Source organism: Aquila chrysaetos, chromosome 5 (genome assembly GCF_900496995.4).
Source record: "Aquila chrysaetos chrysaetos chromosome 5, bAquChr1.4, whole genome shotgun sequence".
NCBI lineage: Eukaryota > Metazoa > Chordata > Aves > Accipitriformes > Accipitridae > Aquila > Aquila chrysaetos.
In genome coordinates, this window is record NC_044008.1 from 14750510 (window position 1) to 14776897 (window position 26388).

Below are 26388 nucleotides of genomic sequence, written 5' to 3' on the forward strand. Positions count from 1 at the left end.
TTGAAATGAAGGCAGCTATCGGGCCCTGAAGTACTATCGCACAACCTTCCCATGCGTTAGGGGCAGTCAGCCAAAGGCGACGTTTGAAGACGCTGTGATTTTTCTCCAGCAGGAGCAGATACATAGTTTCTCTCATGCTCTAAGATAAACATTTCACTTATTAATGTGTCTCAGAATTTACAGCTGCTGCATCAGCAGAGATAAAATGCAGCAATCATGGACTAAAATATTGCATCATCTGTAACAGGGTTTGGGATAGCAAATTTACTAATTTTTCTTTTCTATGTATCTTGGGAGATGCAAATACTCAACAGCATCTGAGTTTGCAAACCTTTACTATGACTGTTCATAAGAGCAAATGGAGCACTGGGCCCTTACCAAGTTCAAGTATTTCCTTCAGAATTAGGCCTACAGCTGTAATGTGTGAACGCTAGAGCTTGGGAAAAAAAGACAACTTTAAACCCTGGCAATTTGACTTTGAATTCAAGCATAATGAGGCAGAACAAAAAAAACAGATTGGAGGAACAGCTAGTAAAAGGCATAAAAACTACTAATCCTTCTGGAAAAAAACATCAGAAGAAGGAAATCTGCCAGAAGTCCAGGAAGATGATCAAAGTATAAAGTCTCTGAGAAGTCTCTGATAAAAGTCTCAGAGAAGACAGGGATATGGTAGGAGAAGATCCTAAAATAAATCTTCTGTACACACATTTACTTTGGAGGAGTTTGGGGAGGTTCCCACACTGGAAATCTTCCTTCCAGGACACTTATCGGATGCTGTTTTTCAAACTGAAATGGAGATAGCAAAGTTCATGGAATAAATAGACAAAATGAATGATAACATATCAGAAGGATCAACAGGAACAGATAGGCTAAAGAGTTTTAAAGGAATTCAAGAATGAAGTATTTGACATTTCAACAGCACGGTCTAAGCTCTTTTTTAAAATTGCCTTGGTACTAGAGGCTGGGAGATCGTTAATTTGATACCAGTTTTCAAAGAGTTCAGAGGAGAAAGAAGGAACTGCAGAACAGTAAGTTGATGGCTGTACTGGGCAAAGTGGTAGAAATTTTGAATTAGTGGCCACACTGGAAAACATGACATAAATATTGGGAAAAATCAGCATGGATTTTAGAAACAGAAATTACGATTCAGTAGGGTAGCTCTGAAAACGCTCAGACAGGGGCAGCAGAGATGAGCAGAGACAGCAAAGAACCTTCCCTATACCAGGACAGACTGAAAAGGCCAGGACTCTCCTCTTTGCAAAGATGTGATTCATCAGAGATAGGGGAAGGGTCTATATAAAAGTAGTAGGTACATGGGTAAGTCTGGTAGAAGAATATTGTCCACTGTAATTTCCAATGCAGGCATTAGGAACCATTAAATGAAGCTAGCAGGTGAAAATTTTGGAACAATTTTTATTTTTTTTTTTTTTTTTTTTTTTTTTTTTTTTTTTTTTTTTTTTTTTTTTGTCATCTAATGGATAACTAAGCTGTGGAACTCTTTACATTGTGGACACTGAAAGTTTACAAGAATCAGCTGGACAAATTAATTGAGGAAGGAAAAATTCATGAAATCTCACTAAGTGTAAAGATACCTCCACTGAACTGCAGATTGTTTGAGACTGGCAGAACGCCCCGGGGAAATGCTGCTGTGTGCTTGCACTACGCTCACTCTCTTCCGCTGCCCGCTGCTGGGGACAGGGTGTGGGGAGGTAGGAATGGTGACAATTATAAATTGTCTATTGGACATAGGGGAAACTGCTAGCAGCTTCTCACAGAAGCCACCCCTGTAGCCCCCCAGCTACCAGAACTTTGCCACACAGACCCAATACAGCGCCTAAATAATACATACTCATTTACCATTAAAAGAAATTATTTTCTTTTAAAAAATAGCATCAGCAGTGGCATTTACTCAGATGGAAGCTTACAGACCTGATCTCCAAGTGATACAGAGTCTCTTAGTAAGAAGTTGCGTATCTGCAAAAGGTTATTGCTTCGTAGAGGTTAGATGCGTTATTGCAAATGACAGGGCTGTGACAATGCAGCACTCCTGCCTACTGGGGCTGGAAGAGGGGTGTCCCTGCGGGTCCCCTTCTCGCCATCGAGGCGCGTGAGCCTGAGAGGTGCCTCTTAGTTTGTGCACTAATATTTTGAAACAAAAAGAATTAAAATGCAATGTTAACAGAAACTGTTAGAGAGGTCTTTAGCACTTATATTTGTTACTGATTTGTGAGGATTTTGATGCATTAGTAATACAAACCATGGATAGTTAGGGGGGCCTGGGCCCCAAACGTATAGGCATGTTAAGCATTCAGATGCAGATAGAACCCTGCAAACTCTAAATAAAGCCAACTAAACCCAGGTCCCAACAGGAAGATTTGAGTTTTTGAAAAAATATGCGTCTGCAGCTCACTAGAAAAAGGGAAAGCAGGAATGTGTCTGAGTGACTGACAGGACCAAGGGAGCAATCAGCCTGCAAATGTTGTTGACGTGTTCAAGGAGGAAGACAACAGGCAGGAGAAGACAGAGAAATACCTGCAGGAAGCACATGGAAACATTTGACTGAGAAGTGGGGCAATTCATTGCAGACAGGTTAGAGAAGTAACATTTAAACAGAAAAATGAGAGAACAAAATGAAAGATTGAGAAGAAAGAGAGCTCAGGAGCATTTCCCAAAGTTGGGAAGACCATCAGATGCCACCTCTTATCCCAACCTCCCGTACTCTAGATTTGTTCACTGTAGTCCCTCTTAAATCTCTTGCATCTTGGGTCCTCGCCAGTGCATAGGTGTTTACCCCAAAACCACAGCAAACTGTTCATTTTTGTATAGCCATTCAGCTCCTTTGCAGGGATGGAGATCTCACTGCAATAACTGTGGGAGCCATGGAGGCTGCAGGCAGCCAATGCTCCTACCTGCCTAATTCAATGTAAGGACATATTACAATTGCACTTATTGTCTTTTAGTGCAGTTTTGGATTAAAATCAAGGTGCTGTTGCAATGCTCTATGGGATACCAGCACTCCTCCCAGGAAATCTCTGGAGAAATTTCCACCATAGAGATGAGGACTGTCATCTTCAGCCATCTGGACAGCAGTCAGGTGAAGGCTTATCTACCAGTCTTGTGATTAAATGGACAATTATTTGCAGACGGGACTGTTTTGATACCGATGTGCCTGTACAGGGAGGGGACATGAGAGGATCCTGACTTGCTGAGTTTAAATCACAGCCTTTTAGCTGGGTGACATCCATGAGACACAAATTGATTGAGTCTTCAGCAGACATTCATTCGTGCTGGAGGCTGCATGGGTGTCTTTGCCTTCACAGAGAAGATACAGGTACCCAAAATATTTAATAGTGGCACACGTCTCTGAGAGAGAGGTTTTACCACTTCCCTGATTCAGACAAATACGTTGGAAAATGTTGAAGCTTGGATATAATCTGTCTGTTGTGTTGTAGACAATGTATAAAACCCGTCCGTTGTGTGCTGTGTGGAAAGAGGGTTGGCAGACAGAAAAAACACCCTGAGCGACAGATGGTAGGTGACGTGATAACTGTCTGAGCAGTGATAACCTTAATCTAATTAGTTTCCTAATCAAGATTAAGAAGACACCAAAGGTGTGAGAGAAGGTAAAGAAGAAACCTGTAATCTATAAAACAAATATAAGAGGATGAAAGACATGCTGATGGATAAGATGTAGGAGAGGAGGGAAATGACAAGAAAAATTACTGTATGTCTTGTCAGTATGAAAACAAAGTAGTGAGAACTGGCATCAGCAAACATGCACAGAACAAGAAAAAGCGGGCTATATGACAGGATTATAGACCATTACATGGATAACCGAGTGACCAGGAAGGCTCAGCAACTTAAGCAAAACTGGTAAGAATATTTTTAAAGTATACAGGCATTTGATAAGAATGAATGGTGTTACCATTCAAACACAGTTGGAAGTCACCAAGTTTCTGCTGGGGCCATGAGAAATGGAAAGATAAGTGAAAGGAGAGGCTGAGGGATATCTAAATGAAATTTTTGCCCCAAGCCACATCTGCAGTAGAAACTGTTAAGAGGACCATTTCCGGCCTTGCCCTTCCCCTAGGAGCTGTGTACATTTAGCTCCCTTTGCCATGCTGGGTTTTTTACACAGAAAGCTGTCCCAGCAAAACTCCCATTGCTCCATGGGCACCCTGTGAAACCAGTGCTACTGATTAGCCTAAATCTCCTCAGTTGCATCAGCTGAGCTCTCCTCTCTCTTTTATATATGGGACAGATTATCTGTTTTTATGCAGCTCCTGTAACTGCTACAGCATCTGCTTATGCAGCACTGAGACGGGGCACGTACGTGCAGAAGGCGCAGAGCATGGACACTGCCAACTTGCTACAGGCATTTGCTTCCCAGCTGCAAGTGCTGGAGTGGAGCACGTGTTTATGAACCGAGCCTCGGCAGGTGGGACCAGGCCAGGGGCCACATCTGGAAGACTCAGCAGGGGCTGCAGAGCATTTGCGTGTGGAAAGTGGCAGTTCTTTCTTGAGCCATGCACTGGCAAACTTGGCAAGAAAAAGCAATTGCAGATAAACCTCGTATTACATCTTTTCTACCTCTGATGAAAATGCACTTTATTTTCAAGGGATTCTCAATAAAAATTGAACACTTACTGTTTTTCTCAGAAATGATTTTGGGTTGCATTCAGTCGGTAGAGTTCACAGTGATCAGCCTGAATATTTGAAATGTTCCCACTGACCTGCTGCACTCTTTATTGGCAAAAAAAGTTTCAGACAAAATGTTTCACTCAGTACTGCCAAAAATGAGAGGTACTTTGACTCTGATAAGAGGGAAGGCATTAGCTGGCAGCTCTGTCTGGCAAAGAATGTAGGGGCAGCAAATCTATATTGAGAGAAGCTGAAATCCAAGTAAGTGAGGCCATTAGTGGGTCTTTCTGCATAAGACTCTGAGTATGGCTTTGCATAGGGTCTACCAGCAAGATCTGCTCACCATGAGATCCGGCTGGTTAGATTCAATAGGACTGATTACATTTCTTATGTTTGTTTCTGACTGGTTATTATTACAGAAATAATGGTTTGCTTAAGCAGAAGGAAAAGGCTACCTTTTTTATTGGTAAAATAAGGATAATTATTTGCCCTGCTTATCATAGCCCTGTTAGGCAGAAGCAAGGTAACCCCAAGCTGGTACAGGGACATCACAGGAGTCCCAACATCACACAAGGGAAAGCTCCAAAGAACCAGTCCTTAATTGTGCCTTTTAACTAATTCATGCATTCATTTTCAGTACATAAGTTAATACATGACAACATAATTCTTGGATACACAAATTACTTCCACCAAATTTATATCAGCACTTTATTGTCTTGTTCCCATGGTTACACTATTAGTACAATTTAACATGGCATTTTCTTGCTCACCAAAAATAATTCTAGCAATGAACCCAAATAAAAATACTTTGTTGTTACTGTCCAATTTAACCACTGGGCAAGGTCAGTATAACTTCTCTGGTCAGTGAGGTAAGTCTTATATATCAGTATACCAACAGCTGAGGTTACTTTCATGTGGCACTGTTAGATGTCCATTTCTCTAGTCTTGGGTTTCTGCAAAGGTGGACGGAGTTGCACCTGCACAGGGTGAAGAAGCTTGATGCAATGGATTTGTTGAATTGCAGTATGTCATTGGACCTGCTGGAGTGAGTCCAGAGGAGGGCCATGAAGATGATCAGAGGGCTGGAGCACCTCCTCTATGAAGACAGGCTGAGAGAGTTGGGGTAGTTCAGCCTGGAGGAGAAGGTTCTGAGGAGACCTTATAGCAGCCTTCCAGTACCTAAAGGGGGCCTACAGGAAAGATGAGGAGGGACTCTTTAACAGGGAGTGTAGTGATAGGGCGAGGCATTAAGGGTTTTAAACAGAAAGAAGGTAGATTTAGATTGATATAAGGAAGAAGTTCTTCACTGTGAGGGTGGTGAGACACTGGCACAGGTTGCCCAGAGAGGTTGTGGATGCCCCATCCCTGGAAGTGTTCAAGGCCGGGTTGGATGGGGCTTTGAGCAACCTGGTCCAGTGGAAGGTGTCCCTGCCCATGGCAGGGGGGTTGGAACTAGATGATCTTTAAAGGTCCCTTCCAACCCAAACCATTTGATGATTCTATGATTAGTTACCATTCAAACCGGGATTCCACTCCACACGCACAGACGTGTCAACAGGAAACTTCCCTGTTAATGGATGCATTTGTGAACCTGCACGGATGTTACATAGGCAGGAATATGCCAGGGTGGTCTGGAGAGATTCATTTTTAAAAAGACGCACTGCAAACAAGAATGTTTCTTCAGAGCAGCATGGTCGGGGGGGGGGGGGTGGGTAGCCATACCAGTTGTGCTCCAAGGAGCCCCAAATGCTCTTTGCATCTGTGGCTCTGTCTGCCTTTCAGACTTGACTAAGAATGAAGTTCACTGTTGCCTGAGCAGTTGCATGGATGAATGCTAAATGTGATTCTCATTAGGCTGAAAACATATTGAGCTGGTAATGTTTTGATGGATGTGAATCAAATATTTATATTATTAAGTCTGTATGGTATATCTTTATGTTGTACTCATGAACCAAGATGGGAAACATTATTCTTATAGTAGAAAGACTAAGAGAAAAGACTGTCTGATTTTGAGGGGCTGAACACCAAGGTGGCTGAGGTGCTGAGCAGCTGAGTGCCTCACCAGCAGCCCTCTCCATACACTTTGAGTTACTTTGTTCTGTTCCTGAATAGACTGTATTTGCCTTGCCTGGGTATTGTAAGCAAACTGTTAGCATATTTTTATGAACCTGGTGGACTTATTCAGGGACCTTGACACGTCAAGTGCCAGTTTTCAAGGACAAATATTATACAACATTTTAAACCATGCAAAATTAAAAGTGCAAAGTGTTGGCTGCTATTCCTGCATGAATTACAGGTTGTCTCTACAATCTTTATTTTTCTCTTGGGCTTAATGAGAAGATAATTGTGACATGGTGTTGTGTCTCCAGTCACCAAAAGACAGAGTCCATGAAGACTGCTACTGTACAGGTTTGAAGGAATTTTGATCCATGGGTTTTACAGTCCCTGTATTTGATGTCTAAGAAGTTGCACAGTATCTTGGTGCACTTCCCTGTGCATTTCTGGAGTCCCTGTGTTTCCCCTGAACCAGGCACTCCAGCCTCTCCTTTCCTTCATACAGCCTGAACTTGGACTTTTGGAGAGAATTACAGAACTGTTTTCCATATGTCCACATCTTCATCATCATGGCCAGGGAGTTTGTCAGCAGATGGAAGAAGGTGCCTCTCCAAACTAAAGTTTTCCAAAGAAACTGTCACGAACTCTGAAGTAAATTGGATTTACTTCCAATACACTTGTTTGGAATAGGTCAGAAGCTCTCAGCCCCATCACTTTGTAGTACCACTTTCCAATGCAAATAGTCCTGTGAGACTGAGAAATTAATTCACAGGTGTCACTGGTAATAGAGGTAGGAATAATGCATTAAAGATTGCTAACTTACTACAGCCATTGGAGATTCCGATGGGCTGAGGTCTTGAAGTTTATGTTTACTCTAAACATTTGTTTACAAAAATCAAGTAGTCTGAATGACAAGATACTGGATTGCTCATAAAGTGGACATTATATTTTCTGTACATTTATTCAAATGCTCAAATATCTTTTACACTGTATTTCAACTGCTTGCAGTGTAGTGATAGAAACACTTGCTGCCTGATGCATTCAGGAACATTTTGAGTTGCTTGTGGAATTTCTTCTCTTTTTTTGCTGATGCCCACCAACAGAGTTAAACTAAACCAACTACTTCAGCAAACAATTCTATTATACATGTTTTCAGCCGTTATTTGTTTATAAATAGAGTACTGGAAAAAGGACATGGGGCTTTAGGACCTATGAATGTTTTTGAAAGAAGACACAGTTACTGCAATGCCAGTTCAACTCCTCTTTCCTCTGGCTCCATCTCTGAATCCAGTTGGGTTAGTCCTCTTACTCCCTTTGGAAACACCGCATCTCCTGGTTCATCCTTTTCAATTAGGTGGTGGGCAGCATGCACTTCTGGGCTTTCAGAGGTCACCTAGCAAGCCCTCAAGCTTCATACCGAACTTTGCAAGTACCCAACTTTTCTGGCATCCCATGTCTCATTGGTTTTGGTGGGACTGTCAGATTTTCCCTTTGCCTTGCATTGCTGCTTTGCCTTACATTATTCCAGTCCTTTCAATATCTGAACAGACATCTGAATTTCTTTAAGACAGAAATCACCAGCACTGGTATATTAATAGGCATATGCTAGAAATATTAAATGGAGGGAGACCTACTTTCTGTGACTTCTGGGCATTGGTGCTGAAAATCAGCACCAGAGTGGTTGTTTGCCATATTGGAAGTACTAAGGGTTTCTTTACCTCAGAGGCATTGCAGCACTAGAACAGTACAGATGCTGGACTTACAAAAATGTTCAAAAAAGGTAATACAACTTGATACCATAAACCTAGACAGGACTTGAAATTGCATGTGCATGCACACAAGGATTTGCTGACACCTATGATGGTAAACTTTGCTGTATAGTGCAAATCTTGGGGTTAACCAGCAAGACTAAAAAAAATAAAGGCACAGAAATGTAATTCTGTAGAAGCGAACAGAAATTCCAAAACTAGACCTTGCAGTTAGGAACTGGTAGGAGAATCAGGATTACCAAAGCACCAAGGCAAGGACTGTTGCAGTTACACTGAGCAAAATAGGACACATTATTGATCAGAGAGACTTGATAGCAAATGGAAGATGAGATGTGCTTGCCAATATAAATATAAGATAGTCACAAAATTAATGCAGATTTCTTCCACATTTTCTCAAAGATTATAAATTTTCTCAACTCTGGCATGTCAAAAGCAATTAGTTCAGGAGGCTAAGCAATGTCATAGGCTTGGCCCTAGGTAAAAGGGTACTCTTCCCTTTAACAGGAAAAAGGCAAAAGAAAAAAACATCACCAATTACTGGTCTCATTCTCCAGGGCTCTCTCCTACCATCCAAAGCTCAGATGCTCAGCGGGAGAGACACTGGCGCCCCGATACCTTTGCTGCTGTTAGCTTCAGTGAGACATCAGCTCCTGAAAGGCAGTCAAGTCTCACTGCCAAATGTCAACTTTAATGAAGAAGCAATGCAGCCAAGCAGTCTCGGGGCCTATTGTCCATTTCTCTTTTCTTCCGAGCAAAGCTGTTAGGAGATCAGGAAGAGCTATAGCAGAGATAAGTGAAGAATAGCACATGACAAGCTGTGCAGGCATAAAGACGTATGCGTGCGCCTCAGGGGCATTGAAAGGAACTATACAAAAGTCAATGCCTTTATCATCCGTTCTGAACTTGTCTTGCTTCTGTGCCAGTCCATTTGCAATATCAGCTAGCACTGCTTTGGAAATCAGATTTAAATGATTGTAATGACTTTAGTTCATTTAGTTAGTTAATGACTTAACATTTCCAGCTCAAGAACAAGGCTGCTGCCTTCTGCTTCCACCTCCCTCTTTTCAGAGGAGACTGCCCCATACTGCTGCCTCCCAGCTGCCTGTCTCCTTCACATATTAATGTCCTCCCCTCTGCAGGCCTTTCGCTTCGCATTACCCACTTCCACTTGCCTGCAGTGTAAAGGTGCTTCAAACCCTGTCTCACTTTTTTCCTATCCCACAAACCGCTCTAAGCTACCAGCGTGGGTCCCCTCATTCAGAGGAGATGGGGAGCACAGTGCAGCCTGGCTTTGGGAAGGCTGCTGATTTTAAAAAGGGGAATGAAACCAGTCTAGAGCTAGATCTTACCATACAGAGCTAGCTGGACCCCTCTGGCAGAGTATGTTGAGGGATACCCAGCCCTGAGGAAATTGCTGAATCCTGAACAGATTTTAATACTTGGGGGATGAGCCAATGTCTCAGAGAGGGTGAGTATGGTTCCCACTTGTCAAGGAAAGCATGGCATTTAGTCAACTGCAGGTAATTTCAAGCAAAACATTAATGCTTTACAAAAGACAAGAGGGACAAGAGCCTTCCCCTTTCAATTACTAATTTTTTCCTTGCTCATGACAGAATGTTTCCTTGTTCGTCACGTCATCTTTCTACTTGATTTCAGTCACTTCCTCTGAAACTTCACTTTCTCCACTAAAGTACATGGGGAACACAAAGCTCCAAGTAAAGGGCAAAGGGAATGTGACTGTCATGCCCACAAACGGGTTGAATGCCTACAAATTGTAGCTCTTAAAACAATTCTCATTTCAACATTAAATCACATTTCCTTATCATGATGCATTATATTCTGGGAATCATAACCAAGCTTTGGCAGAGAACATAGCAGTGACCATGAACCTGCATCTCAGCTTACAGCAGAGAAAGCTCACCAGTGGCTATTTATCTTATCCACTGCCAAACAACTTCTTGAATCTCTCAGTCAGCTTCTCTAGGAGAGATTTCTCCAGCTGGCCAGTGACCAAGAGCAGGCGCAGGCATCTGCCCGGCAGCTGTTTGTACTGCAGGTGTTTCGCTGCTCCCAGACTGCCACCCGATGTGTGCTGAGTCAGCGTTCTGCGCCAGCACCACAGGGGAGGCCGCAAAGGTGGAGGAGAGGCTCAGCTCATTTAAGAACACTCCACCCGCCCCGCCCCTTTTATTTCATTTCCTCTTGCAAGTGTTTTTATCGTTCATGTTCCTTTCACGGCATGACAGCTAGTGAAGTGGAGGTCAGATAACAACTGGTTGAATCCTTGGTGGCTATTTTGAAACCGCTCGCTCAGTTGTTGACTACTGACCCATGGTATTTCATCTACTGGATGGGTGAGTTACCCCATTTTCCAATCATTTCCAATCATGACTGTCAAATACCCTTAAGTGGTTGTATAAATGAAACTGTGGACGTGACCAGGATATCATACCAGATGTTTCTCTGAAGCAGTAGTCTGGGGCGGGGGGGGCTGATTCTTTAATGCATTACTAATATGCTATTGCTGTTAGTGTGCTCCATAGCACGTACCAGGTGAGACGCAGACGAACTCCTGCAGTCGAGGTTTGCAGTAGCGTGGATGGAGTTCAGTAACAGTGTAGGGAAGCCTTGCTGGTTGTGAACTCAATGATAAAGCAGTGTAAGCTGAACTAGTTTCACAGAGTGTAACCGTAGGAGGAAAAACAGTCAGCAAGGGCTTTGCTGACTACAATACAGGGCAGGGTTTATCCAGATAGAGAATATTGCTAAATTTATGGTCAAAGGAAAATAAATCTCAAGCTTTTCAGCAAAAGGGCCATAGTGCTCAAGCCTGGAGTTTGCCTCCAGTGCTGCTCCTGCCCTAAGGCTCAAATGGGTGCTGTTTGCATTGTCCTTCTGTCCAGCTCTGCAGCTACTGCAAAGCTCGTATGCTGAGAAAAGTGATGATCCCAGGTTTCTGATGTCTGAAGGTATATGGTATACGACCTTTTAAGTTCTTGCAGTTATCTTAAAGGCCCAAAGTAGCTCAATGTAGCCTCATAGAGAAACACTTCCTAATGATTTTTTAATACACTGATCAAACTCCACCTTTAATAACTATTTAACATCATCAACTTGGACAACTTAAAACTTTTTGGCCTGGCTACAGCTACTGAGTTTGTGCCAGAATCTCTCCCCCAACAATTCAAAACCGCCTTCTACTTTACAGCCTAAATGTATTCCTGGATGGTTTATATCCATTTGTTCAGGTGCCAAGACTGCCCTTCCAGTTAAATAGCTCTTCCCCCTCTCTGGGATCCATTCTCTTGTGTTTATACAGAGTAATCATGAAATTCTTCAGCCTCCTTTTTTGCAAGTGAGTACTTACTGGCTGCGAAGTTAGTTTTCAGGAGCAAAAGGCTGAAACAGTAGTATTTATTGTGGACACTATAGTAGACTCAGTTGTAGAAATTCCCTTTTTGTATGAATATCTCTTGCTTCTGCACCTTGCTTCCACCTCAGAAGCCTGCAGAACTTTGCCATGTTTATCCTGAAAACAGTGGCTGGTGCACTCCCAGACTTCCCCACTCACCAGCATGTTTAGATTTGCTTGCAATTGCAGTCGCTTTAGAAAAAAGCTGGACGCATGCACTTCTCAAGTACAAAACCAGGCTGTTGTAGTTGCTTGATGTTTGGCAGGGAAGTCAGGACAGCTTGGATGAGGACCAGCAAAAAAAGAAAATCACTTTCTGCCTTTCCTCTTTCTTTGCCATCACATTTTCAAACCTTTAGTAAAGAAAGGAAAGGGCAAATTTCTATAAAGACCACAGTGGGACAGCCCAATAGTGAGCTCCTCCTTTGCCTCTTGCCCCCATTTATTCTGCTAGATTTTCTTCTCGGTTTGATATAGACAACACTATTTTTGATCATAACTTTCTGTAGTTCCATCTAGCTCCTAATTCTTTGGCTGGTATTCCCCTTAGATATCCTTCTTTATTTCAATGATGTTTATCTCTCAGCCTATTCATAAGAACATAAGCCTGGAGAAGACCTACTAAATCATCAGATCTAGTCCCCTTATCATGGGCAGTTACAGCATCATACCTTTCCTAAAGTACCACATTACATCTTAAAATAATCTTGCTCTGATTAACTGGTTGTTCCAAACATCATTCTTCTAAAGATTAGAAACCACCAGCACCAGATGGCTCTGGCGCTTACATTATGCTGAAAAAACTTTCCCTGGTACTGCCAATGCTCAGGTTTACCTTTTTCATGGGTGCATTTTACTGGTGACTCATGGTCCTCCAAGGGCTGATCAACATACTTATATGTTTTCTCCTCTTTACCATTTGTCCCAATAGTCTTCTGCATTGATAGTACCTCCCATCAGTGGATTTTACTAGCAAACCTCTACTCTTTCCAAAGCTCCTAATGAAAATACTAAATGATTGACACCCAGGCTGATCCTTGAGGTGCCCAATGTACCCTCACAACAGCTCGAGACTTTCCCTTCAAGCAAAAAATGTCAGCTCCCCATGGACAAGTACCATAAGGACCTTAAATTCTTATGCTAATCTCTGTATTCTCCAGGTTAATAAATGTTTCTATATGACACAGTATCAAATGCTTTCTGAAGATTGTCTTACTTAGCTTTCTTTTATAAAGTCACTGCTTCCTAGCTGTCAGATAGACCCATGCTAACATCACCCCACTTTGTATTTCTTTCTATGGCTTTAGTTATTCTTTCCTTCAATAATTATTCAAAGAACTGAGGTCAAACTGATGGGTGAGTCTGTGCTCCAATTACTTTTCCATTCTCAATTTTGTTTTGTTTTTTCTAAAAATTAGGTAGCACATATGCTGTTCTCCAGTATATCAACAATAAATTTGTTTAAAAAACATTCCTACCAGCTTTGCAGTTCAATGTGTCAGTTATTTCAATATTTGGTGTTGGAGGGTCCATTGCTCCAGCTTGAGCACATTATGATCGTTTCAGGTTTGCTGTGGGCTTGAAGTCAGGAGTTCCCATTTCCGAATGCTCATGCCCAGCTGACAGGTCATTGTCCTCCTGTTCTCTGCTGTTGTCCTCATTGAAAAGTGAGGCAAAGAATCAGGTCCTTGACCCAGCCTCAGTCCATATCTGCTTTTCTTCTTTCTTTGTTAACCTAATTGAACATTATTTGACTTTTTGTTTCAATTTCTCTTGAAAGATTTAGCACAGCTTGACTTTTGGCAAGCTGTCTTTTAGACCTGCATTATCTAACCTCCTAAATGTGTCTTTCTTTGCTAACTAGTCCCTTTTCATATAATTTCTAATATCTGTGCTCACATATTGTTTACTTTTTCCAAGGCTTTTGGGGGGGATAGGTAATGAGGGTAGAAGGAAACAGTTTGCTACTCATTCAGACAGAGCTGAAAGTACCCCTGGAATTTTATTCACCTTGTCAAGATACATCAGAAAAGGTACATCTTTGAAAGAAATTCAAGGCATTCCCCACAATTAAGTATGGACCTCTTCAGTCTAGTTAACTTGTTCGCTAGTTTCTTCAGCTTGTCAAAGTTTGTCCCTCTGAAATATGCATTTTTTAAACACAGTTTCAGGATCATTTTTATTCATACTCTCATTTTATTTAAATTGAATTGACTCATGGTCACTGAAGGTAAGATTATTTTCAGCTCTTCCTTCTTTACCAAAACCATGTTTAAAATAGCTTCGCTACTTGGATCAGTAACTTGTGCTGAAACATCAGCTGTATAAATCTCAAGTGATGTCTAGCCTATGCCATTCATAATAGCACCTATTCTCCAGTCTGTCTGCTGTAGCCTACACTGTATTTATATTGAGTTTATTCATTAATTAAATCTAGTACATTTCAGTATGCTATGGTTTGATATGGTTTGGCTAAAGACCAGGTTCTACAAAGAGAAGTTAACATTAAATTAGAAAGATGTAACACTCCTCTGTGACAGCATTCAAAATAAACACTTTCAATAGTAAGTTTTGTTACCAAGCAAAGCCAAGCCAAAATTGCATTAGAAGGCTGTGATCTGACAAAAAAACAAAGATGCAATATAAACAAGTAGTTCCTTCATTACTTCTACAGTTCTTTTTCAGGAGACTCTAGCACGTGAGAAAAGTGGCTTTTGCATATCCCCACATAGTCAAACAACCTGGCATCATGATGGTTGACTCCCAGGTCGTGGCCCACTGAGCCCATGCGTTTGCAAGCACCATTGTCATTCCTGTGATCTCTGGGCATAGACCTTCAGCTCATAACACACATTCTGTGGTACAAAGACATGTTAGAAAAACTCTGGTGGACTGTGACACAGTTTTCATGTTATTTTAGACACTTTAAACAGAAAAATCAGAAGAAAAAAATTATTAGATCCCAGGGCCAGTGGACACTGCAGGAGGTGAAACAGTGTAAATGTAACTTTCGACACATACCTTCCTGTGGGCTTCTAGCTATACCACCTCCCATACCTGCTTCATTGTAAAGAATTATTTTTATCTCTTGTTGTATGTAATTTCAGTTTACGCTTTTTTCATCAGTTAGTCATCTACCTCTGCTATAGCTGTTAGCAATTCGTTGCCATGACATTTGTAGGGATTTTTTGCCCAGATGGTGATTAGGCCTGCATCCATTAATAATAGTTCCTGGTTTCCATACTTTTTCTAGACAAGGCACTATAAATACCTATTGCATATTACCATGGTTGGAACACCACAAGTTGTGATCTTTCACAGGAGTCATTGGGATGCACCTTGTGAGTCACCTGCCACACACCCATAAAAATCTATGATACTCTTACATTATTGTGGTGGATTGACCCTGGCTGGGCGCCAGGACACCACCAAAGCCACTTGATGACTCCTCCCCACCTCAGCTGGACAGGGGAGAGAAAATATAACAGAAAGCTCTTGGGTCAAGATAAGGACAGGGAGAGATCACTTGCCAGTTACCATCACGGGCAAAACAGACTCAACTTGGGGAAAATTAATTTAATTTATTACCAATCAAAATCAGAGTAGGATAATGAGAAATAAAACCAAATCTTAAAACACCTTCCCCCGACCCCTCCTTCCTTCCCAGCTCAACTCCTCTCCCAGTTTTCTCTCCCTCCTCCCCCTGCGGAATGGGGATTGCAGTCAGTTCATCACACGTTGTCTCTGCCGCTCCTTCCTCCTCAGGGGGAGGACTCCTCACTCATCCCCTGCTCCAGCGTGGGGTCCCTCCCACAGGACACAGTCCTCCACAAACTTCTCCAGCATGAGTCCTTCCCACAGGCTGCAGTTCTTCATGAACTGCTCCAGTGTGGGTCCCTTCCACGGGCTGCAGTCCTTCAGGAGCACAGACTGCTCCAGCGTGGGTCCCCCGTGGGGTCACAAGTCCTGCCAGAAAACCTGCCCCAGCGTGGGCTCCTCTCTCCATGGGGCCACAGGTCCTGCCAGGAGCCTGCTCCAGCACAGGCTTCCCACGGGGTCACAGCCTCCTTTGGGCACCCACCTGCTCCGGCATGAGGTCCTCCCCGGGCTGCAGGTGGAGATCTGCTCCCCCGTGGACCTCCCTGGGCTGCAGGGGGACAGCCTGCCTCACCATGGTCTTCCCCACGGGCTGCAGGGGAATCTCTGCTCCGGCGCCTGGAGCATCTCCTCCCCCTCCTTCTGCACTGACCTGCGGGTCTGCATAGGTGTTTCTCTCACATGTTCTCACTCCTCTCTCCAGCTGCTGTTGCACAGTTTCCCCGACCCCCTTCTTAAATACATTATCCCAGAGGCGCTACCACCATCACCAACTGGCTCGGCCTTGGCCAGCGGCGGGTCTGTCTTGGAGCCGGCTGGCATTGGCTCTGTCAGACATGGTGAAAGCTTCTAGCAGCTTCTCACAGAAGCCACCCCTGTAGACCCCCACTACCAAAACCTTGCCATGCAAATCCAATGCAATAATCTTTATGCTCAAGCTAAGATAGATAATTGTTGTACTAACTAAATTATTCATAGAACCGCATTAATCTCAAAGTTTAATTATCGTGGCTAATGATCAAAACTGGGAAGTTAAATGCTCCCATGATGATACAACCCCTCACAGAGTTTCTGTCTCTATCATATCAAAGAAGACTCTATCCATACATGAATCCAGCATTTGAGGTCTAAAACCGGCCCCGTTAGTGCAGTAAAATTTCTCTTACAGTTCTTCCCTCAACTGACCTTAACTGAAGTAGATCGCACTATCTTTGCTATTCTTTTCTACATATTTACAGCTTAACACATTCCTCACATATAACATTACTTCACTTTCCCAGTTGTTTCCATCTTTCTGAACAGCTCATGTTCTTTAGTGCTTGTCTTTTGGAATGGCTGTTGGTCAACAATATTTCTCTTATCCAGCTTCACATCTTGCAACAGCTGATCAAATTCTTCCATTTTGCTGTCTAAGCATAACTACCAGGCATCACAATATCTCCATTATCTGTCAACTCAGCCAGGTTATGGCAAGTCTTCTCTCCCTGACTGTAGCACCTACCTTGCTACCGCCTTCCACAATATTATTTTCTTTCTCTTTGCTGTCCAGTCACTGAATATTTGGTCTTCTTTTTCCTTTTCTTAAAATCAGCATGGGAAATACACATATCTCTTGATATATACATATATATATATAAAAAAAAATATATATATATATATACATACTTACCAGATTTGGCATCAAAAAGCCAGTGCCCTAATAAGTCAAGTGGCCATAATTGTGTCAGATCTTTTCTGTTATCACAGGAATGCAGTGGGAGGTTCTCCTTTTTCTCTCCCTTAGCACTGTCTATAAATGTTCTTAATCCTGTGGAGAGGTTCAGGCTTGTCTACATTACCAAGTAAGATGATGCAAAATAAGACAATAAGTAAATTAAAGCAGTTACTGTTGAAGCCTCTCACATCCTCATCATATGGGGTTCTAGGCTTATACTTCAAATGAGAACTACTCGTCTCCTGGACAAAATGCCCCCATTATACATGTTGTTTGAAGCTTTCTGAAGGAAGATTAACCCACAAACCTTTGCTCCTTCACTTGCCAGGGTAGGGGGAGCGTCTTTGGACCTCTCTGGGAAGCTCTGCTTTTGTCCATGTCACTTACATGAAAGTGGCATATCAGTGTCCTGGAGTAATTCCACAGGGCAGCTCCCTTGTCCCACATGGGAGCCCAGGGCACAGAAGTCTGGATATGATTTTATCATTCCAGCTCTCCAAGAACACTGCCCTTGAATCTTGAATTTCATGCCACTTTTCTCACTGGCTCTCTCATACCCAACAACAATCATGTGGTTAGCAACCCTATATGAGCACCACCAAGATATCCTGCTGCCAGAGGAACTTTCAGTCTGCTTATGACACAAATTAACAGGCTGTGTCTTCTCCTTGGGGAGCCAGTTGGCATCTCTTTGAAGAACCTCCCCAAAGCTGAAGACTGGATCCGACAGTCTTCAAACAAAGCACCAAATAAAAAGTCTTATATGGCATTGCCTCTTTGTATTGCACAAGAACCATTTCAGGAAGGAAGCTCTGTGTGGCTCAAGAGCCTTCTTCTAGGCACAGGTTTTGTGGTGATGAAGCTCACACACTGAATCAGAATTTTAAGGTCCCCATCCAGCTTGGAAGAACTTTTGGAAAGGAACTTCTAACCTGCTCCAAAAATAATCTGTTTTACATGCACCAGAACTGTTTCTGTGAGTGGAATCAGTAAATGGAGAGAATCAGGGCATTTGCTTCAAAATTGCACGTTTGCTCCAAGCCAGAACATAAATGTAAACACAGAGAATTATTATCCCACTCATTAGTACAGTCCATAATACAAAATCAATCTCAGCTGCATGGACGTGCAGCCTCTGTGTTCACTCAGGACTGTATTTGAGCCTATGTCTTCAGCCACCTCCCCTCACCCTTTCTTTCTTTCCCGGGTACAAGTTCCTGAAAGACTGTAGTCCTAATGAATGTCCCCTGCCAGAATCCTCACCTTTCATTTTGCTCTGTCCTAGAAATTCACTCCACCAAAATGGCTGGCAAAAACTCTATTCAATTTATTGGAGTTTAATGGGTCACTGTTTTTGTAAATAGCATTTAGGAAAAAATCTGAAAACAAAGAACCTCTCAGTTTTTGGAACCATGGAGGCTTGGAGGCTCTTGCATGTGTGGGTATGGAAAGAAAATAGCTGGTCAGTGTAATTCCCATTCCATTTTTTTGACTCGTTTATCAGGAAACTTGCCATCATCACACTCTACATGCAAGCAAATTGGGTATTTTGTCAAGAAAAGAATGAAGATGAGAGAGGAGTCCTGCCAGCGGGAATTTCTCAGCACTGGTTTCCTGTATAACAGTCAGCCTTTTTATAAGTAGAACCTCATTCCATGCAATGATATAGTATTAATCTGTCACCATATTTGGCACAGCCATAGGATCATGAACTACTTGCTTGCTAATTACCATTTGAGCTCATGCACAGAGCATGAGCTGTGATAATATTAGCTTGGTCAGAGTCACAAGTGTGTCAGTGCCAACAACAATTCAGGGTCTGTTTCCAATCTCTGCAAGTGTCATATCTGCATCCTTTCGTCCCAGGAGGTAAAATCCTGGACTCCCTCTCTTAGTATGAATAATTTGTCTTGTCACTCAGAGCCCTAAAGGAAAACCATGTGGCAGTTTCTGTTAGCTGTTCATATGAGAAAAGAGCTTTTAAGAAAAGAAGTAAATGTATATCAGGCATGTTTAACTACTATTTATTAATTATTTTTTAAAAGCTTGAAAAGCTTCACCAGACTCCAGTATGTAGGAGAAACAATTTGTTACCCCATGTCTTGTAAGAAAATTAGAGGAAGGCCTGGAGGAGGCCCAGAGCCGTTGTTACAAAGGCAGTATTCCTGCCAGGAGTTTTCTCAGGCAACCAAAAGGAAAACGATGTGGATATGATGCTTGTAAGTTTTACAGTTGCCCAAATAGTTCTGAATGGTGTCAGTGACACTAATCAGTCATTTATCAATTTTCCCCTGATGCTTCTCGTGAAAGCTCTTGATGAGCTACAGAGGTCCTAGGCTGGGCTGTCTGCAGGCTCAGGAAGATGGTGCTAATCCGATGTATTCAGCTCACACACGGAAGACTGCCTTCAACCAATATAGATTTAACTTTCTCCTTACTTGAATCAAAAAGTCTGTAGGAACTGATGATTTAAGTCTTTTCATTCAATAGGTGAGCTTTCCAAATCCAAAAGTTTCGGAATTTATTAGAACTTGATAGTAGTAAAACAGTAGTAGCCTTTGTTACATTGCCATTTCAGTCACATTGCCATTAGAGACAGTGGAAGTTTAGAGAAAGATACGGGACCCATGCCTGTGTTATAAAATCATCTCTTAGCAGTTTCACTGAAATTGCATTAAATAGTTTCCATTTTTCAAATTTGTATAAAACTGAAAGTAATTTCCTTCTAGAGAAAAATCTTCTAATCCTCTTTAGAAGGATTAAAATGTAAAAATTCCTAGCAATACAAAGTAGGTCTGTAGGTGGATCTTATACCTGTCTTTTTGTAGCTGATAAATGAATCATTACCTGTTTCATACTATTGAGCAAGTCTGTATTCTTAAAGGCATTCAGTGTAAAATATTCCCTCAGCAAGTGAAGACTCAAGGTTGACTAATCTTACTTATGTTAACCTCTACAGGTAAGGTATGATTCCTGCATCTGAAGATGTTGATCAATAGTCATCTATTAGGAAGCATCTAAACTATAGGGAAAGGGGAAATAATAATATCCCCTCTTTGATATCTGCCTTTATGCAAAGAGATCTAGTCCAGCCACCATTTACCTGTGTGTCTTATTACCAAGAGAAGTCCAACTGCAATCAACAGAATGAGTCCAGAAAGTTAAGCAAGTATATCAAAGAGTGCAGGAACAGAATTCAGGAAAGATGAGTTAATTAGGAATCTGAGGAACACAGCTGGGAAGCTGTGCACTGAGTTCCTGAGATAAGGGCCCGTATCTTTAATTACGTAGATGGAAAAGATCAAAGTTACATATTTTTAGGAAGTACTAAGAACATATGCTTGATGTGCTATGTAATAAAAAAACCAGAGAGATGTAAGTATTTGCTAATTATTCATGCACAATTAGCAGAAAAATCCCACATCTATTGATCATTAACTGTGCATTAAACTTCCTCTCATTTTGAGGACAATTAATAAAAGTAAACTGGCTTTGGTAGTTGCTGTTACATAGTAAATCAAACTTTTGTCAACAGTTACCTGGGTAAATGTGGACATTTTCACAAACACCAGACGCATGCAGATTTGCTGCATCATTTCAATGGAGTCCCTCGCAAGTGTGAGGGCAATGTTTATGTGTTGACTGCAAGAAATAATCTTTCTGGAAGTGTATGTAACCAGCTCAAGAAAGCAAATTATTGTACAGTTTGTCTCTAAAATCTTTGGAAGATGTTATGAAATTGTGTAAATGAGTTAAGGCAGGCAATAGGCAACTTACAATTTGTCCAACCTGCATGTTCTGAGTAAATCAGTCCTTATCTAATTGTCTTTGGTTTTAAGCCTAATTGTCCTTGAAAGTATTATAAGCTGTTATATTTTTACACAAATGAACAGCTCAGGAAAAATTTGTCAAATGCCTTAGGTGCAGCTTTTATTCTACATCAGATGCTTTCTGCAGACATGCTTTCAAGGCTTTGTCTACAGCAATTGTGTAGCTGTCAAAAGAAAACTACCATCCTGAGCTCTGTTTTCACATCTCTTTTCCAGTATTTCACCATATTGATTCAATGCAGGTGTGGTTTTGTTCTGTGGGCATTAGAGGTATGTAAAACCACACTGCTTGTGCTTGTCCAGGAAAGACAAGAACTTGCTGCAATTCCCACAGCAACGGCAGCTCTTTGTTGCACAAGCTACTTGGTTTATAAACTGTGGTTTCCAAACAGAGGTCTGGCTCAACAACCATTTAAAAGGCTGAAAGCCACACAATGTATTCCTTTCAATTAGCACATATACCTGCAATTTCGAATAATATTAAGACTTATAAAAGATAATTTAGGATCCATTGTATCTCATCAGCCATACTAAGAAAGAAGGGCTAATGCTGGAAATATGCTTGTTCCAGAGTTAGAAAAGACAATACAGACAATTACTGAAAGCATATGGATTTTCTGATTCTCCTAAATGCAATAAAAACTGAGGAATGAACCCATTCAACATAGTCTTTATTTTTAGATTTTTCTTATTTTACTTTATTTTTATATGCTATCCTCCCCTACTGAAGATGCACCTATGCTGTTGCCCTGGCTAGTGCTGCACTCACGTTCTTTGCTTCAGTGAAGCCAACAAGTTCATCAGCATGACCAAGGGCTGCAGTTAAGAGTATCCATGTGCTATTCCCATTACTCTGATAGGAAATGTGCCATGAGTACCCAACTGCTCTGTCCCCTGTTACCAACATGCCACCTCCCTGCCAAAAATCAGTTCAAGTTGGACGGGACCTCTGGAGACCACCTGGTCCATCACCCCACTCACAGCAGGGCCAACCCACACGGGGATTCCCAGGGAGAGACATTGTCCAAAAGCAACAGGCAAGGTACAAGTCATGCCTTTGCTGCGCTCCTTCAGCTGTGCCCAGTGACAGTCCCTGCAGGCAGCGGGACGCCGCGTCCTGTGCAGAAGTACGTTCGGTCCAGTCCTATGAGATTGGCATATGGGCATGTTTTCTCAGCCCGTGGATTTTCTCAGTTAGTGACTCAGTGTGGAGAGACCATGTAAGTGAAGATTCAGTGTATGGGTTTGCTTTTTTGTGTGTGTTTCTGTAATGATGTATCACCACCTCAGGACACAGCCTATCATCTCAGGGGCACAAGCCCTGGTGCTGCATCCCTGTCATGGTACCCTCCACCGCAAGGCACACACTCCAGTAGGAACTGGGGCAAACAACCGCCAAGGAGGCTGCTCCCCGGTGAGCACAGGATATGTGTCTGAACAGCAAGTCCTGTGCCAGCTCAAGGCTTTGGCCAAACCCGGGCTGGTAATGTGCTTGGGCAAGGGCTGTGACCATGCTCCAGAACCCAGCGGGGGCCACGCTTGAGGTCTCCATGTCCAAGAGCACCCACGTCCCACCCAAGGTGTGGGTGGCCAGGCACAGGTAGCCGTGTGTGCTCAGCCCTCACCCTGGAGCCGTCCAGGCAGGGGACGTTACAGCAACTGCCGGCCAGTGGGCAAGATTGACCCTGCTTCAGGTGATGGAGCACATTACTTTTGAAAAAAAACGAACTTGTCACACCATTTTGCCTGGTCCACAAGAGCCACGTTGGCCCGTGACACTACCTGCTCGCCCACAGCAGGGCAGTTTCCCTGGGAACCAAGGGTGAAAGCAAATTTCTGCTACTCAAAAATTAAGTTCAACCTTTTAGCAGTCACGCAGGCTGATGGATGAGCACCCAAACACCCACCCTTTGCCTCTGTCCTCGCCACAGTACAGGTGCCCCTACCTGGAGCAGCTGGTGGTCCATGTTGGCTGGCTTTCCGTGTGGGGAGAGGCTTTTCATTTCTCCTGGTGTTAAAAGGATCAGCACTTTTTCATGTTTAAGATGTCATATGTTGATTTCTCAGGTAAACTAGATCAGAAGTTGACAACAATGTTGACAGCTTATTTTTCCTTGCAGAACAATGTCATTACTTGTGCTTTTGAGGAGTACAAACCTTATGCATAAAACATATTTCAGTTAAAGGGGTACTGCCAAATGACAAAAAAAACCCTTGCTATTACCTATGTGTGTTACAAGCACTTAGATTACCAGAAATAATAGGTAGGTTTTTTCCTCTATTTTTCTCTGGTTTGTTTGCCTGACCATTTGACAGTAATCCGGTGTTTCCTTTGAATATCCAGGTTATTAATAATTTTCCCCTCTTTTTTTTGTGTGAGCCTTTCATATTACAATGAAGAAATCAGTCTCACCAGGAAATGTGATTGTACTGGTACAAAAACTGGCCAGGGATTCAGGATGCATCTTTTTCTTTTAAAGCAAGGTGTGCAATTGATGTTGTATCTTAGGTTTTTATATTAAACACTTAATCACAGCATATAATTCTGTGACTTGTTTTTAAGTAACCTGGCTTTGAAGCTCAGGATAAAAAAGTGTGTTGCTTTAATGATAACTGTGTAGGTTCTCATCAAAATGAAAGTTTGGTCTCATTATCCCATTGTTCTCCTTTTCTTTTTTTTCCAAGCTGCCTGTCTCGTCCTGGGTTGTATGATTTTTCCTGATGGCTGGGATTCAGATGAGGTAAAACGGATGTGTGGTGAAAAGACAGACAAGTACACGCTGGGGGCTTGTTCAGTCCGCTGGGCATATATCCTGGCGATTATTGGAATCTTGGATGCCCTGATCCTCTCATTTCTGGCATTTGTGCTTGGCAACAGACAAGACAGCTTGCTAGCAGAGGAGCTCAAGTTGGAAAACAAAGGTAGGACTGCTTTAGAAACACTATTATTGGGTGGCCTCAAGGGCACTTGCTTAAAAACAATGATTGGTTTCATTTTATTTTATACTTAGAAGTTGGCATGCTGGATTGCTTCCTAAGTTGCTGGGAAAGAAGAAATGCAAGGGGCAGAGGAAGTTTTGTTTTTCAGCCTCCAAAATCTAAGAAAGCTCGAAATTGCCACAATTGTTGCACTATGCATGACTTTTATCCTTAACAGTTTTTAGAGCTGTACATGGGATGTTTTTGTGTTACCCACTTGTACATTATTTCATTAGCATTTAAGTTTCACTATCTCCATCTTTTTCTGTACATCATGCAAGATTTGTTCATTTGGTTCCTTTAAGATATTCCATTGTAATATGAATGGCTGTAATATGGCGTATGTGTTAGCACAGTACACAATAAGGGGGGAGTGTTGACTTGGGAGATTGGCAATGAGCTATGTAATGGGACCGCCTATACAGCAAGGCACCGGTGGACTAAGGATCAGAGCCAGGAATGACGAATCCTAGTTCTTGTTTGATTGTGTTGCTTTGAGCTCATTAGTCAGCTCATGGGAATCTAGGATGCTGTAGTAACTGAATATTCATGCAGTGGGTTGGGGTAAAACACATTTCTAGATTAAGAACATGGAACTGGCTCAGGCCAGTAGTTTATCACACCGTTGCGAGAGGAGAGATGCTGTTTGGTGAGCGTGTGCAAGCCTGGCTGATTTCTACACCCCTTCCCCTTGTGCTCCCCCAGCATCCACAGCTGTGTATCTAATGTGACAGATACCACAGAGGGCATGTCCCTGCCTTGTCTTTTTAATGGGCCTGTTGTCCCTGCATCTGTCTAATCCCTTCTGAACCCGCTGATACTGTCGGCTTCTGCAGCACTGTGTGGCAGCAGGTTTCTGAAGCTCACTACTGACTGCTAAAGAAGTACTTTCTTTTATCTGTTTCAAATTGATCCCCTACTAGTTTCACCAAGTGTCCCCAAGTGCAGGATTCTGCATTCAGCTCATCTACCACCTTTGTAATTTTGTAGGTTGCTTCTAATAATAGCAAAGATACTAGGAGCCCTTCACCACTGGATTGGAAATCAAAAGTGTTTGGAAGCCTGTGTTGTACAAAAATAGCTGGTCTCAGTCCTGCTCCACAAGGACCATTATCCATATATCTGAAAGCACATTGGCCCTAGCTTGCTGAATTGCAGACAGTCAGCACACTCAGCCCAAAGATAAATGGACTTGAAGATTAAACTTCACATACGATTTCAGACCTGGTTAGAGCCTACTAATGCTGTGGGTTAAGGAAAGTGTATGTTGCTTGCAATTGCATGTGTATATCTGTTCTGCAGGTAAACTGAAGGCATCAGTTTCAAGGACTGTCCCTGTGGGCCTTTTCTGTAAGGGTAATATTCATCTGCATTTGAAAAGTAAAATACTTATCAGAAGGGCATTCACAGCTATGCCACAAGTGCTTTTGGCATCAGCACTGTGTCTGATTTGTCTGTACCATACAGAGCTTATGAACCCAAAACCTACTTGTATCAAAGAACCTCATCTCTTTTGGCACCTTATGAGCAAAAAACAGCTTCTGGAGACTCATCACCTCTCATGTTGTAGGCACAAGCTCCTGCCAGAACATTTGGTTCTCAGCATGTTGGACAAAATCATTCAGCAGCTCATTTTCCTTGGATTAAGCACAGAAATGTACCACACCACCAGCTTCAAAGGAAACCAGAACTCAGCAAAAAGGGACCCACCCCACTTTGTCCTTCACAGTCAAGCCTAATGTTCACCACTTTTTAAACTGTCTTTCAAACGAAAAGAAAAAGAGGCAACCTGTCTTCTAAAAAGGACATCATCTCCCCCCCCCCCCCCCCCCCCCCCCTTCACAAAAAGCTTCTGCTAAGCAACAACGAGGCAAGTCTACATTCCCCTGAAGCCTCCTGGCATTTCCACACCTGCATGTGGTGCTGCAGCCCCGGAGGAGTCCCAGGAGACCACAGTGAGAGCATGGGCTGGCACCACTGCCCCTGTCAATGATGGGATCAGGGCAGGTATCAGTGCCAGCAGAGCACCAGCTCTCCACTTTGCTGGCCAGAAATCAGTCCTTCTTCTGGCCTTTTGGATGCCAGGAAAGCCTGCCTGCATCCTAGTGAGCAAATGTCCTACCGAGACAACAAGGCACGAGCACGTCATTCCCTCCAGTGGTCTCTGATCTCTGTACAAGATGGGCTGCAGCTTGCTGTCCCCCATGCTGTGCTGATGGAGCAGGGCTTTGGGGCATGGTCCCTGCAGACCAGGGAGGAGTTTCTGCCCAAAAGGCTGCACTCCAAAGCAGGCACTGGATGTGTAGGTAGTACTCAAGCATTTTTGCAGCTAGCAGTCATTTGGCTGTGGATGCTGCCCACATTGTTTAGGAGAAAGCTTTTGGGTTCGTA

At 42.6% G+C, this 26388-nt stretch overlaps 1 protein-coding gene across 3 annotated transcripts in view; it reads left to right on the plus strand.

Moving 5' to 3' along the window:
* LHFPL3 (LHFPL tetraspan subfamily member 3) overlaps nt 1-26388 on the plus strand; it is a 266989-nt gene that overhangs the window by 159797 nt on the left and 80804 nt on the right. For all 3 annotated transcript variants that reach the window (XM_030013323.1, XM_030013324.1, XM_030013322.1), the window contains exon 2: nt 23704-23940. In XM_030013323.1, coding sequence (XP_029869183.1) covers nt 23704-23940 — 237 coding nt within the window. The remainder of the gene's footprint in view (nt 1-23703; nt 23941-26388) is intronic.